General features: G+C 38.4%; 1 protein-coding gene across 1 annotated transcript in view; it reads left to right on the forward strand.

Annotated features, from left to right (window-relative positions):
- ube2o (ubiquitin-conjugating enzyme E2O) overlaps nt 1-12,070 on the forward strand; it is a 62,797-nt gene that overhangs the window by 33,812 nt on the left and 16,915 nt on the right. The window contains exons 4-7 of the mRNA XM_042758182.1: nt 2,907-3,004; nt 3,216-3,279; nt 6,388-6,531; nt 6,705-6,814. Coding sequence (XP_042614116.1) covers nt 2,907-3,004; nt 3,216-3,279; nt 6,388-6,531; nt 6,705-6,814 — 416 coding nt within the window. The remainder of the gene's footprint in view (nt 1-2,906; nt 3,005-3,215; nt 3,280-6,387; nt 6,532-6,704; nt 6,815-12,070) is intronic.

Here is a 12,070-nt window from a genome sequence, read left to right on the forward strand (position 1 = left end):
TTGGGGAATGAGTATGAAGGTGGCGGACAGAAATAAACTGGACAAATTAATTAGGAGGGCTGGCTCTATACTTGACATGGAGCTGGACACTGTTCATGTTGTGGCTGAGAGAAGGTTGTTGTCAAAACTTAATTCAATCATGGACATTACTTCTCACCCACTACATAGTGTGCTGGCCGATCAGAGGAGCACATTCAGCCAGAGACTGATCACTGTCAAGTGTTCCACTGAGCACTTCAGAAGATCCTTTATACCTGTGGCCATTAGGCTGTATAACTCCGCTCTATAAGTGCTGGGACAATTATGAGTTATGCATGTGCAATGCATGTTCAATTTCTCTTGTGCAATGCAAATTTCAATTAATGTGCAATACAATTTATTATTATTATTATTATTATTATTATTATTATTATTGTTTTTTTATTAATACTAGATGAGTGTGCAATATATACTATATAACTACTGTACTTAATTATTATTATCACACTGGACATATTATACACAACATTTGTTATTGCACCTAATCAATTTTATATTTGATCTAAACTACCATTTTTATTGGAATAGTCTTATATTATTATTTGTATGTCTTATTCATTTTTAATTTATTGATGGGTATATATTTATCCATTTTTATTTTTTCTTGTTTTCTTTTTCTTCTTTCTTTCATTTTGAGAGCAATTGTAACATGGAAAGCAATTTCCCCCTGAGATTAATAAAGTTCTTTGAATTGAATTATTATTATTAACAAAAACTAAAAAGAAGGCAGAAACTAACATTGAAAAAAAAGTGTGCACTACAGTATAAACTAAATAGAAATTTACTTTAGTTTCTATTTTCACATTGAATGGTTTTCACATATAAACACATACATAGAGAGTGTTTTACATGGTAAACACGGAAGCTCGAATGTTTGCTGTATGCGTGCATAGGAATTACATGCCAGAACAGACCTCACTGGTTCTCGTCATCATGCATGTGCGTTTAAGATTACGTGTTTAACATTTGTGATCTGCTGAATTTATGGGTGTTGATCACTGTTTAGATTTAAATAAAAACCAAATTTAATCATATCTACTTATAGGGCTGCACGAATATGACAGAAATCATAATTGTCAATTATTCCCTTGAAATTGTAATTGTGATTATTAATTACGATGATCACAATTTACATTGAATGATGTTTTGAATAGCTTTATACAGTTGTTTGAAGCAACTGCATGATATATCTTTATATGAAAATAAAGCTGAAAACACTCTTCTTGAAAAACTTTTATTGCTTTTCTATAGCATTAAGCCTTGAATGTCAACTATGTTGGTTTGGTTTCTTCTTTAAATAAAAGAAAAATAAAAACATGCATGGTCTTAATGTTACACTAAAATTAAAACAATAAAAAAAAAAAAAACTTAAGATAACCTGTAGAAAAAAAAAAAAAAAAAAAGAAAAAAAAAATGCTGAATAACGTTAGTTACTTTTTTTTTTTTTTGAATGATTACGTAATTGTGGCATCCATAATTGTAATCATGATTGGAAATTTGATTAATTGTGCAGCCCTATCTATTTATATAATTTGGATTAAGCCACTCAATTCCTATGGAGTCGTTTTACAATGCGTTTATGACCTTTTTGGACATTTTGGTTAGCTAGACTTTAAGTGGAGGGGCAAAAACCTCTCAGGTATCATTTAAAATTACTTTAAATTTGCATTTCAAAGATTAAACAAAGTCTTATGGGTTTGGAATAACATGAGGGTGAGTAAATGTTTACAGATTGTTTTGGGGTAAACTAAACCTTTATCAAACTTTCCCTTTTGGTATCTTCATTTTTAAATCCCTATATAGTTCAGTCCCTGAAATATGGGGATCTCAATGTGGCTCCTTGTGCAAGTTGTTTAATTTTTCCCCATTTTCAATAGTCAGAAACCAAATGTGGGTAACTTTTGGGCTTCTCTGGCTCTGTTGTGGTCATTCCTGGGTGTGGGTCCACTGTCTGGATATAGGCCAGATATGGCTGACTATGGTAACCTCATGATAAGGATTAGACAGATAGCCTAATATAAGCATTGATCTCATTTTTCTTACGATGTAACAAGTACATTGGGCATTATGGGATGTGTTCCCATGGGTTCTGGTTGCCCCAATTAATGCCTGGATATGAAAGACTGTAATGCATTAGGAACTCACTCAAGTACTGAGGGGCTAAACAATTCAGGACTAAGTAATCAGCAAGACATATGATGTTTAATTTGGAGCTGATGCAGTGCTGACAGAACCGGATCAGATTTCCTGGTTCTAATAAGAACTCTAGATGCTGCATTTTGGACCAGCTAGAGTTTGTTTATTAAGCCTGCAGGGTAACCACCCAGAAATGCATTGCAATAATCTAGCCTTGAGGTCATGAATGCATGAATTAACATTTCTGCATTTGACATTGAGAGCATATGTTGTCAAGTGGCCAGGAACATAGTTGGAGAATTTCAGATGTCAGCTTGCTTTTGGTGTCAAGTCTTCAAACTACGATCAGATGCTACCTTCATAACCACAACTTGTTTGAAAGAGTTGCCATAAAAATTCTTTGCTGTCATCAAAGAACAAACTCAAGCACCTAGATGCCTGTGCAATAAAGTACCTCATTCACAGTTTGAAGTGTGTTTTTTTTTAAATCTGTGATTTTGTGGGACTTTATTTTCTTTATTTATTTTATTATTAAAGTTCTTGGACAACATATTAGGATCATGGAACGGTTTGCTCCATCACCATTAAGCCCTTGAAAAATGCATTTAATCTAATTTACTCCAGGGCAACTGAAACTGTAATGAACATACTCTATTTCTTTGTAGATAAAAGTGTCTTAAAATTGGTGACTAACAGTTAACTATGTATTTGTGTTTTGTACATATCTGCAGTCTTTTATGTATGGTGACTACATTGTATATGACTTCTGGCTTGGAAAGGTGTACGATCTCAGCATCCAAATCGTTGTGAAGCTTTCCAATGGTGCACGGTAATATTTTCACACTTTTTTTCTTCGTCACTGTTGGTCATGCATTTTGTACATGTATGAAACATATTAAACATGTAATATCTTGTTCAAGTGCACCTGCATACAAGAGAAAAAAGAATGCAACATAATTTGATAGGATTGATTGAATAGGATATGATCTGTGTTGAAGTGTTGTTACAACAATACAGTGCAATTTATTTTTTCACTGTAGATGCTCTATGAGTGAAGAAGACGGCGCAAAACTCTACGATATTTACCCTCACATCAGTGATGTGGTAAGTGCTCAATGTTTTTGTTCTTGTTTGCAATATTAGTTACTGTATTTTGTTTGCTCTTATATAATGTTTATTTTGGCTGAGCAGAATGGCATAAATAACATTTTACAGTTGTATCCTTACCTGTTAGAAAGTCATTTGATTATTTCCGTTTGCATATAGGTTATCCCTGAACCATACCAAATATTAAAAAACATAAGAATCACAATCAAGCGTCTTCAGCTGCTTAAGCATGTTTACACATACGAGGAATTTGTTTTCGTGACAGAAGCTCCGCAGTGCAACAGAATGACAGTGACAGAACAAAAAACACATAATAAAAGTAGACAATATACAAATTGACAATTCTATGGCAGGTATACAATGAGCAGTTTTGTATGTACAGGTATATTATGTGCAGAAAATTTAAGTGTACACTAAGTATGTGTGTTAGACAAATAAGTGTATGTGTATGTAAATATAAATAGTGTAGTGTGTTCCACAGTTATTATCAAGTGTTCATTAGATGGATTGCCTGAGGGAAGAAACTGTTCCTGTGTCTGGCCGTTCTGGTGCTCAGTGCTCTGTAGCGTCGACCAGATGGCGACAGTTCAAAGAGGGAGTGTGCTGGATGTGAGGGGTCCAGAGTGATATTGCCAGCCCTTTTGCTCACTCTGGATAAGTACAGTTCTTGAATAGAAGGGAGGGTTGTACCGATGATTCTCTCAGCAGTCCGGACTACCCTCTGTAGTCTTCTGAGGTCAGATTTAGAAGCTGAGCTGAACCAGACAGTTACTGAAGTGCAGAGGATGGATTCAATCATGGTGGAGTAGAACTGTTTCAGCAGCTCCTGTGGCAGGTTAAGCTTCCTCAGCTGGCGAAGGAAGTACAACCTTTGCTGGGCCTTTTTCACAATGGAGTCAATGTGAATGTCCCACTTCAGGTCCTGAGAGATAGTGGTGCCCAGGAACCTGAATGACTCCACTGCAGTCACAGTGCTGTTCATGATGGTGAGTGGGGGGAGAGCAGGGGGGTTTCTCCTGAAGTCCACGATCATCTCCAATGTTTTTAGCGTCTTAAGCAAAATTCAGTAGATAGACAAACAGACAGCCAGCTCTTTAACCTCCTGTCTGTAAGCAGACTCGTCACCATCCTGAATGAGGCAGATGAGTGTGGTGTCGTCTGCAAACTTCAGGAGCTTGACAGAGGGGTCCTTAGACGTGCCATCGTTAGTGTACAGGGAGAAGAGCAGTGGGGAGAGAATGCAGCCCTGAGGAGCTCCGGTGCTGGATGTGTATTTTCCCAGCCTCACTAGCTGCTGCCTGTCTGTCAGGAAGCTGTTGATCCACTGACAGATGGAGGTGGGCACGGAGAGCTGAGTTAGTTTGGGCAGGAGAAGGTTTGGGATGATCGTGTTAAAGGCCGAGCTGAAGTCCACAAACAGGATCCTCACATAAGTCCCCGGTCTGTCTAGGTGTTGCAGAACATAATGCAGTCAAATGTTTACTGCATCGTCCACAGACCTGTTTGCTCTGAAGGCAAACTGAAGAGGATCCAGCAGGGGTCCAGTGATGTCCTTCAGGTGGGCCAGCACCAGTTTTTCAAATGACTTCATGACCACAGACGTTAAAGCCACAGGCCTATAGTCATTTAGTCCTGTAATTCTGGATTTCTTTGGGATGGGGATGATGGTGGAGCGTTTGAAGCATGAAGGGACTTCACACAGCTCCAGTGATCTGTTGAAGATCTGTGTGAAGATGGGGCCAGCTGGTCAGCACAGGATTTCAGACAAGCTGGTGTAACACAATCTGGGCCTGGTGCTTTTTTCCTTTTCTGCTTCCGGAAGATCTGGCACACCGCATCCTCGCTTATCTGTATTGCAGGTGTAGGGGAGAGGGGGGATGCAGGAGGTGTGAATGGTGAGGGCGGTTGTTTGGAGAGGCGTTCAGGGTGGGTTTCAGGAGTTGTGAATGGTGTGAACGGTTGTGTGGAGAGGCGTTCAGGGCAGGTGATGGGTGTTCTTCTTTCAAACCTGCAGTAAAACTCGTTTCAGATCGTCTGCTAGTCGTTGATTCTCCAAGGTGCTGGGGGATGTTGTCTTGTAGTTGGTGATCTCTTTCAGACTTTTCCACACTGATGCTGAGTCGTTGGAAGTGAACTGAGTCCTTATTTTTCCAGAATAATTCCTCTTTGCCACTTTGATCTCCTTTTCCAGAATCTTCACAGATTCTCTGAATGAGTGCCCATGTTCTGACCCCTGCCAGATTATTGTTATTACCCCCAGCCCCCCCGAATATTGCTAGGTTTAGGAGGGTTTGAGATTAGGCAATCAGGTCTGGGGGGGGGTTCAATTAAGTTGAATTCAAATTTATTTGTATAGCACTTTTCACAGTACACATTGTTTCAAAGCAGCTTTACATAAAATGCACTTGTCTACATTACAAAGCAAGTTTTTGCGAGTCCAACAGATGGAGCCCACATGTGCTTGTCAAGTTCTTTAACGTTCCGCCTGGAAACAAATATGCCATCTTGTTTACAGCTGTGACAATGAACACTTATCAGTATCAACTATACGCTGGATTTTCAAAAGTTAGTGAAATATTTAGTTTAGAAAGTTTGCGGCATAGAATCTTTAAAATACGTCCAAGAGTTTTACACACCGGTCTGTTATTGTGAGGACATTTCCATGCCTCTAAACATGACGCAGTACAAAACGAAACATGATTGGTTGCGCTATAAGTCAGTCATATGGCCTCTTGGGTGGTCCTTACTGTTCAAAGTGGCCAAGGTTCCCAGACCTTCTGCTGTCAGTCTGAGGGTCTGGCTACGCGAGATGAGGCAAGATGTGGCAAAACATTTTAAATAATGGATACATTTTTTATTTTATTTTTACTTTTTAATATTTAATAATATTTGCATTTTATCTGATTAATCAAAGAAATAGTAGGCAAATTAGTCATTTATCAAAATAATCGTAAGTTGCAGCCCTAAACTATGTAGTAATATTAACTGTTTGATATAAAAATGTGTATAATGTCATATTAGATTTTGGTCACTGATTATGCAGTTGTTTCACACAGCTTGTTGAATATGTCTCAGTTTGAAATGTTGCTTTGCCTTTTACTCCAGGGTTTGTTCTTTGATGATGCCTATGGGTTCTATCCCGGTCAGGTTTTGATCGGGCCGTCAAAGGTTTTTGCTAATGTGCAATGGCTGTATGGTGTGAAGCCAGTTCTCAGTAAGAAAAGCAAGTTCAGAGTTGTTGTGGAGGAGGTAAGATGACAATTTGACACTCCAACTTAAACAAGAGTTCTGTAATTGGGAATATGTTGTGATTAGAGCAAATAACTAAACCAAACTAAGCTTTTGCTAAATGTTTTATTATGTTTTAATATTTTAAGTTTCTATTTGTATATGTCTCATGCATGAAATATGTTTAATTACAGGTTCAGGTAGTGGAGCTAAAAGTGACATGGATTACGAAAAGTTACTCTCCAAAGGGGTCAGACAGTGTCTTCCCACCACCATCAACCATCACACAGGAGAATCTTTGCAGGTAAAATCAGCTTTCTACAGTTTATATTTTGATTATTTATAACTAAGACTGTCAATTGATTAAAAATTAAAATCAAATTATTCAGATGCCAAAAAAGATTGGTACAAAGATAGACCGTAATCCAATCTAAGAACCTAAAAGCGCTCCGAGAGCAGTACAGTAAAATCTGTTAAGAAAACTCACAGGATCCCAGGCAATGTTTGTATATATTTGATCATTTCAATATTGAAATTATAAGTATAATACAAGATTTTGAAACACCTTAAAGGTGCAGCTTGGACACATCTTCAGTGAAGGACCCAGGGTCATAGGGTGTTTCGGGTCTTTGATCTTCAGACACCCTCACCTGGGCGACCCAACCGGGGTTGATCAGGCCCCGGTTTGTGTCCAAGCAGCGCGCTACTCCATACTTCTCCCCTTTTGATCCATAACCACCTTGAGGCTTTTTCGGCGGCCTCACTGATGTTTTTAGTGGCTCTTCTTTCCCGCAACCCTCTGATGCCAAGGAGCCTGAATGCCCGATACACAGATTGACTTAGAAAGCCCCTGCAGCCCACTTCTATTTGCTCACAGCGGGCCCTCCATCCACTCCCTCTGCATGCCTCAACCAACTCAAGATATTTGGCCTTCTTCCTTTCGAAAGCCTCCTCCATCCTGTCCTCCCAGGGGACAGTAAGCTCCACCAGCACGATTTGCTTTGTTGAGTCAGATGTTAAGACCAGATCTGGCCTCAGTGACGTCCTTGCTATGTGCTCTGGGAACTTTAACTGCCTCCCTAGGTCCGCCTGCAACTTCCAATCTCGGGCCGTGGCTAGCAGTCCAGTTGAGGCCTTACGTTCTCCCTGAGGTTTCTCCCCTGCCCTAACAAAGGAGATGTTGTGCCTCGCTGGGACTTGATGTTTAGACTCCCGGATTGCAGTGCAGATGGTATCCGCTACTACCTTCAGCACCTGGTTATGGCGCCACGTGTACCTCCCCTCTCCTAGTGCTTTAGGGCAGCAACTCAGGATGTGCTCCAGGGACACATTGAAATTATAAGTATAATACAAGTCAGTTGAGTAATGGGTTAATGGGCTGTTCATACATTGCCTGTAACAGCTGGGGCTGCATACAAAAATCATTCCTTGATTCGCATTGTTCACTTGCACGTATCCTTGCGGTGGAATGGACACACACACTCAAAATTATCTCAAAATACCCATCTCGACACGTATTCTCATAAACTGGATCTGTGCATCAGGTTTTTAAAAGGGGTCATATGATGCGATTTCAGGTTTTCCTTTCTCTTTGGAGTGTTACAAGCTCTTGGTGCATAAAGAAGGTCTTTAAAGTTGCAAAGACTAAAGTCTCAAATCCAAAGAGATATTCTTTATAAAAGTTCAACCACTCCTACCTGAAACGGCTCATTCTAACACGCCCCCACGTCTATGTCACGGTGTGGGAAGTAGGCATGGGCCGATTACAACATTCAACAAAAACACCGATTTGAAATGTTCACGGTTTCAAAACCACTTATATTTTCTATTATACCATTCCTGCGGTATGTGCTGGTTTCCATTTCTCCTCAATGACTGAAAGAGTAGGAATCACTCAGGCTGAGTGCAGTGTAGAGAGTAACACTGACCCCTCCTCCTCCTGTTGGTGCAAGCGAGCGGTCAGTCACGTGTGTGTAGGATGGCCCGGGTACACTTCACATTCAGTGTTCCTTTCCGTCTCACGCACAGCCTCGTCCGCACAGCTTTCAAAAGTAGACTCAACCGCAGATGAGCGCGGACGGATGAGCTCGACACATGACGCATTCTTCTAACAATGTAGCAAGTACATCCAATGTTACGGGAAGTGTTCCCGGTTCCGGTTGACCTAATTAATGCAGCCTAAAAATCCATTAATGGATTTAAATATTAGAAATGTGTTAGTGTGTTATGTGTAAGCCAGGTAAACCACATAAAAACATTGCATTACACCAAATACACAAAATAATGTTCTTTTTAGCAACATCATATGACCTCTTTAAAGGGACAACATTCTATACAGTGGGTAAAGGAAAGAATCACTCCTCCTTTAAAATAATCAAAATTTTGGAAATGCAGGCCAAATTACTCAAAATTAAATTAAATAAATGTTGAAATATATAAATAAGTTGTTAAATGCATAAATAAATAACAATTTATTTATTTATTTCCTTCACATTTCATTTTCAGGGATACGTTGTCGGCACGTCACTCAACAATAGTGGCCATCACCTTTCAAACTGGATTTCTTTGGTCTTTCTAGTTTAGGCACCTTTTTCTTGTTCTCGCGTAACAAGCTATGGCTGAGCATTGTAGGCCTACAGTAAAAGATCTGTTGTTGACTTTTGAGGCTGAAGTTGTCAATCAAAACGTTGACCAGGACATAATTTTAATACAAGTAGAAATTATCCGGGAGATGTTGGTTGAAATCAGTGCTGTCAATGATAGTAAGGTTGGCTTAGGCGTGTGCAGCATTCTTCATAATTCAATTTTCAGACCTTATGGTGCAAATGCAAACAAATGAAACCAAATGTTCTCTTCTTTTTTTTTATAAATTAAAAATTGCCATTTTCTCTCCTTTTTTCAATTTTACTTTTGCTAAATTGTGACTTCAGAAATGCTAAATTAATAAATGATATCTAAACGATTTTCTGTTTTAACTTTTTTATTTTTTTCTTGCTATTTGTGCTGTGGGCTGTACCACTGGTACGGGGAGTGGCCGCGGACTGTTATACAAATGCATACATTACATACAAATGTAATGTAGCCTACTAAAACAGTAACATTGAAGGTCCAAATTGAGTGCACACCTTATTAATAAAGCATATTTACAGAAAAACAGAATAGCCCAGAATATGTAAGCAATACACTTCGCATTAAGCACTCAAACGCTTAATGTGGCTTAATGGACAAAGACAGTGATATAAAAAGTCTAAATTCGGTATACAGTTTATTAATAAAATATATACTACATACAGCAGATGAGCCAACAATATAAATGCAAAGTGCTGAATTGCACGTTAAGCTTTTTCCCCATATAAATAAACAAAGGTGGCTTTATAGGAGAATACAGTGTTGTAAAAAGGCCTAATTTAGTATAAACATTGTTTATGTTGCAAACTATATACAGGCAAGCAGATATGGCCAGAATATGAATGCAACATGCGAAGTCTCACATTAAGCGTTTTCCTCTCATAAAAACCATTATTTGAAAATGCTTATGCATTAAGACAGTGATATTAAAATACAAAACTCATAATACACCTGAATAAGCGTTTGAATATATATTCAGCTGATATGAAGCACGGCATTCACAAAGAACGGCAGCTGAGCATAGAGTAAATGTTTATAAATTATTTGCATAAAAAGTAGTTTTTACAGCAGGCTACATACCACGAATTATGTAACTGGTCAGCAGCTGATCAGCCACTGCAAAATTAAGTCCCGTGCGCAAGTCTGGCAGCAGCAGCGACCGCGGCCGTGGAAAGTGGCAGCTGAGCATAGCAGACGTTATAAATTACTACATGTATGTTTTTCAAATACAGTTTTTACAGTTCAAACTAGGGATGTCAATTTTCGATCATTTCCATGATCGATCGTTGTTAAAATGAATGATAAATTAATCGATTAATCGTTAACCTTAATGATGCAAAATGTGTTTATTGCAGCGGCACGCAGTATGACAGGATGTGCAAAAGCCACTAAAAAAAAAAACTTTCTCACTTGAATTAAAGGGGGTTTTAGTTTGAATAAAATGCTAGTAGCAGGATTATAAAATGAATAGATGTGATTAAGATCATTTGATAAAATATAGAGTGAAATGTAGGTGACCAGTATTATGACCAGTACTTAATTTGATCCTGCTTGGTTCTGTTTCGGAAAATGTCAGTTTTTGAATTTTTGCGTTCCGGTAGGCCTGTTTGTTTTAAAAAATCCGGCATTTACAGTGCATTAGATGGTGAAAGTGTGTGCATGCGTGCGTGCATACGAGGACGAGCGAGCGCGTTTGGATGTATTTGGAGGTTATTGCTCACGTCTCATTCGGAACAAATCCAAATGTTTCCATATTCGCAATGTATTTGAATGTTAAACTATTATGTTAAACTAGGCTTGTACTTTACACGCATTCGCATATAGACGGAAAAGATCATCCTCTTAACATGAGAAAAAAACGTCTTTGGCATAACAGCAGAGTGGACTGGTATACCACGGTCTATTTAAACTGACCAGTGTAACCTTTTATATGTTTGGTTGACTGTATTTTATTTTGATAACGAACTGCGATGTAAATTTGAATTGCTAGAATACGAGGCACCAGCACGATCGAAACAGCTGAGACAGTTTTAAAAAAAAAAAAAAAAACTTTTGGAGTAAGATATAATCCACAAAAGTGTTTACTTTCATTTGTGCACACTCACAATAAAAACAGAAGATTTGATTGACAACTTTATCCACAAAAGTCATAAACATATCTTTTACTGTACAACCCTCTACATTGTGAGTAAATCACTCGCATATGCAACTAAATCTTCACTCTGGCCGACTAAATGATGTCTAATATTAGCCAATGGCTAATAAATTCTCAGATTTTACTCGCCAGTGTGCGAGTTGGAGGCAAGTATAAGTTTAGCACAGATATATTTTCATTCGCCGAACACACTAACTGAGCACTTCAGAGTTTCACTTCCATCAAGCGATCTGTGATATTTTTCAGTTCATCAATATATGCACAGCGCACCTGTTTTTGACGTACCGTAAACGCTAGTGTGAAGGCGCACGACTCACCATCGCTTTGTCTCACACACACGCAGAGAGAGAGAATTGACGCTCTACCTGTAAACAATATTTTTAGTTGTATTTTCCTGTCAAAATAATGGCGTTCCTTTGGAATTCTTCAGCTTTTAAGAACTGTCAGGTTTTCCTGTAGTAGGCGGAACTAATGAGCAAACGGCAATCTTATTGGCTGGCGCTCACCTATTATCGTCCCTGTATTGATTTCAGCAAATCAGTTCGAGCATACGCACACAACCTGATTAATATTCATGAATCCAGTAGCACATTAATCATTAGTGCATTTTATATTGTTCTTATTAGTAGAATTCAAATCATTATTATCTTTATCAGTATTTTTGTTATTTTTTCCCCATTAATTTTTTTTATTTTTTTACAGACACACTGAATGACCAAAAAAGCAACCCCACCAGTCGAGTAAAAATGTTCAGTTAAAATGACTAATATACATTCA

Source organism: Cyprinus carpio, chromosome A6, assembly GCF_018340385.1.
Source record: "Cyprinus carpio isolate SPL01 chromosome A6, ASM1834038v1, whole genome shotgun sequence".
NCBI classification, from domain to species: Eukaryota; Metazoa; Chordata; class Actinopteri; order Cypriniformes; family Cyprinidae; genus Cyprinus; species Cyprinus carpio.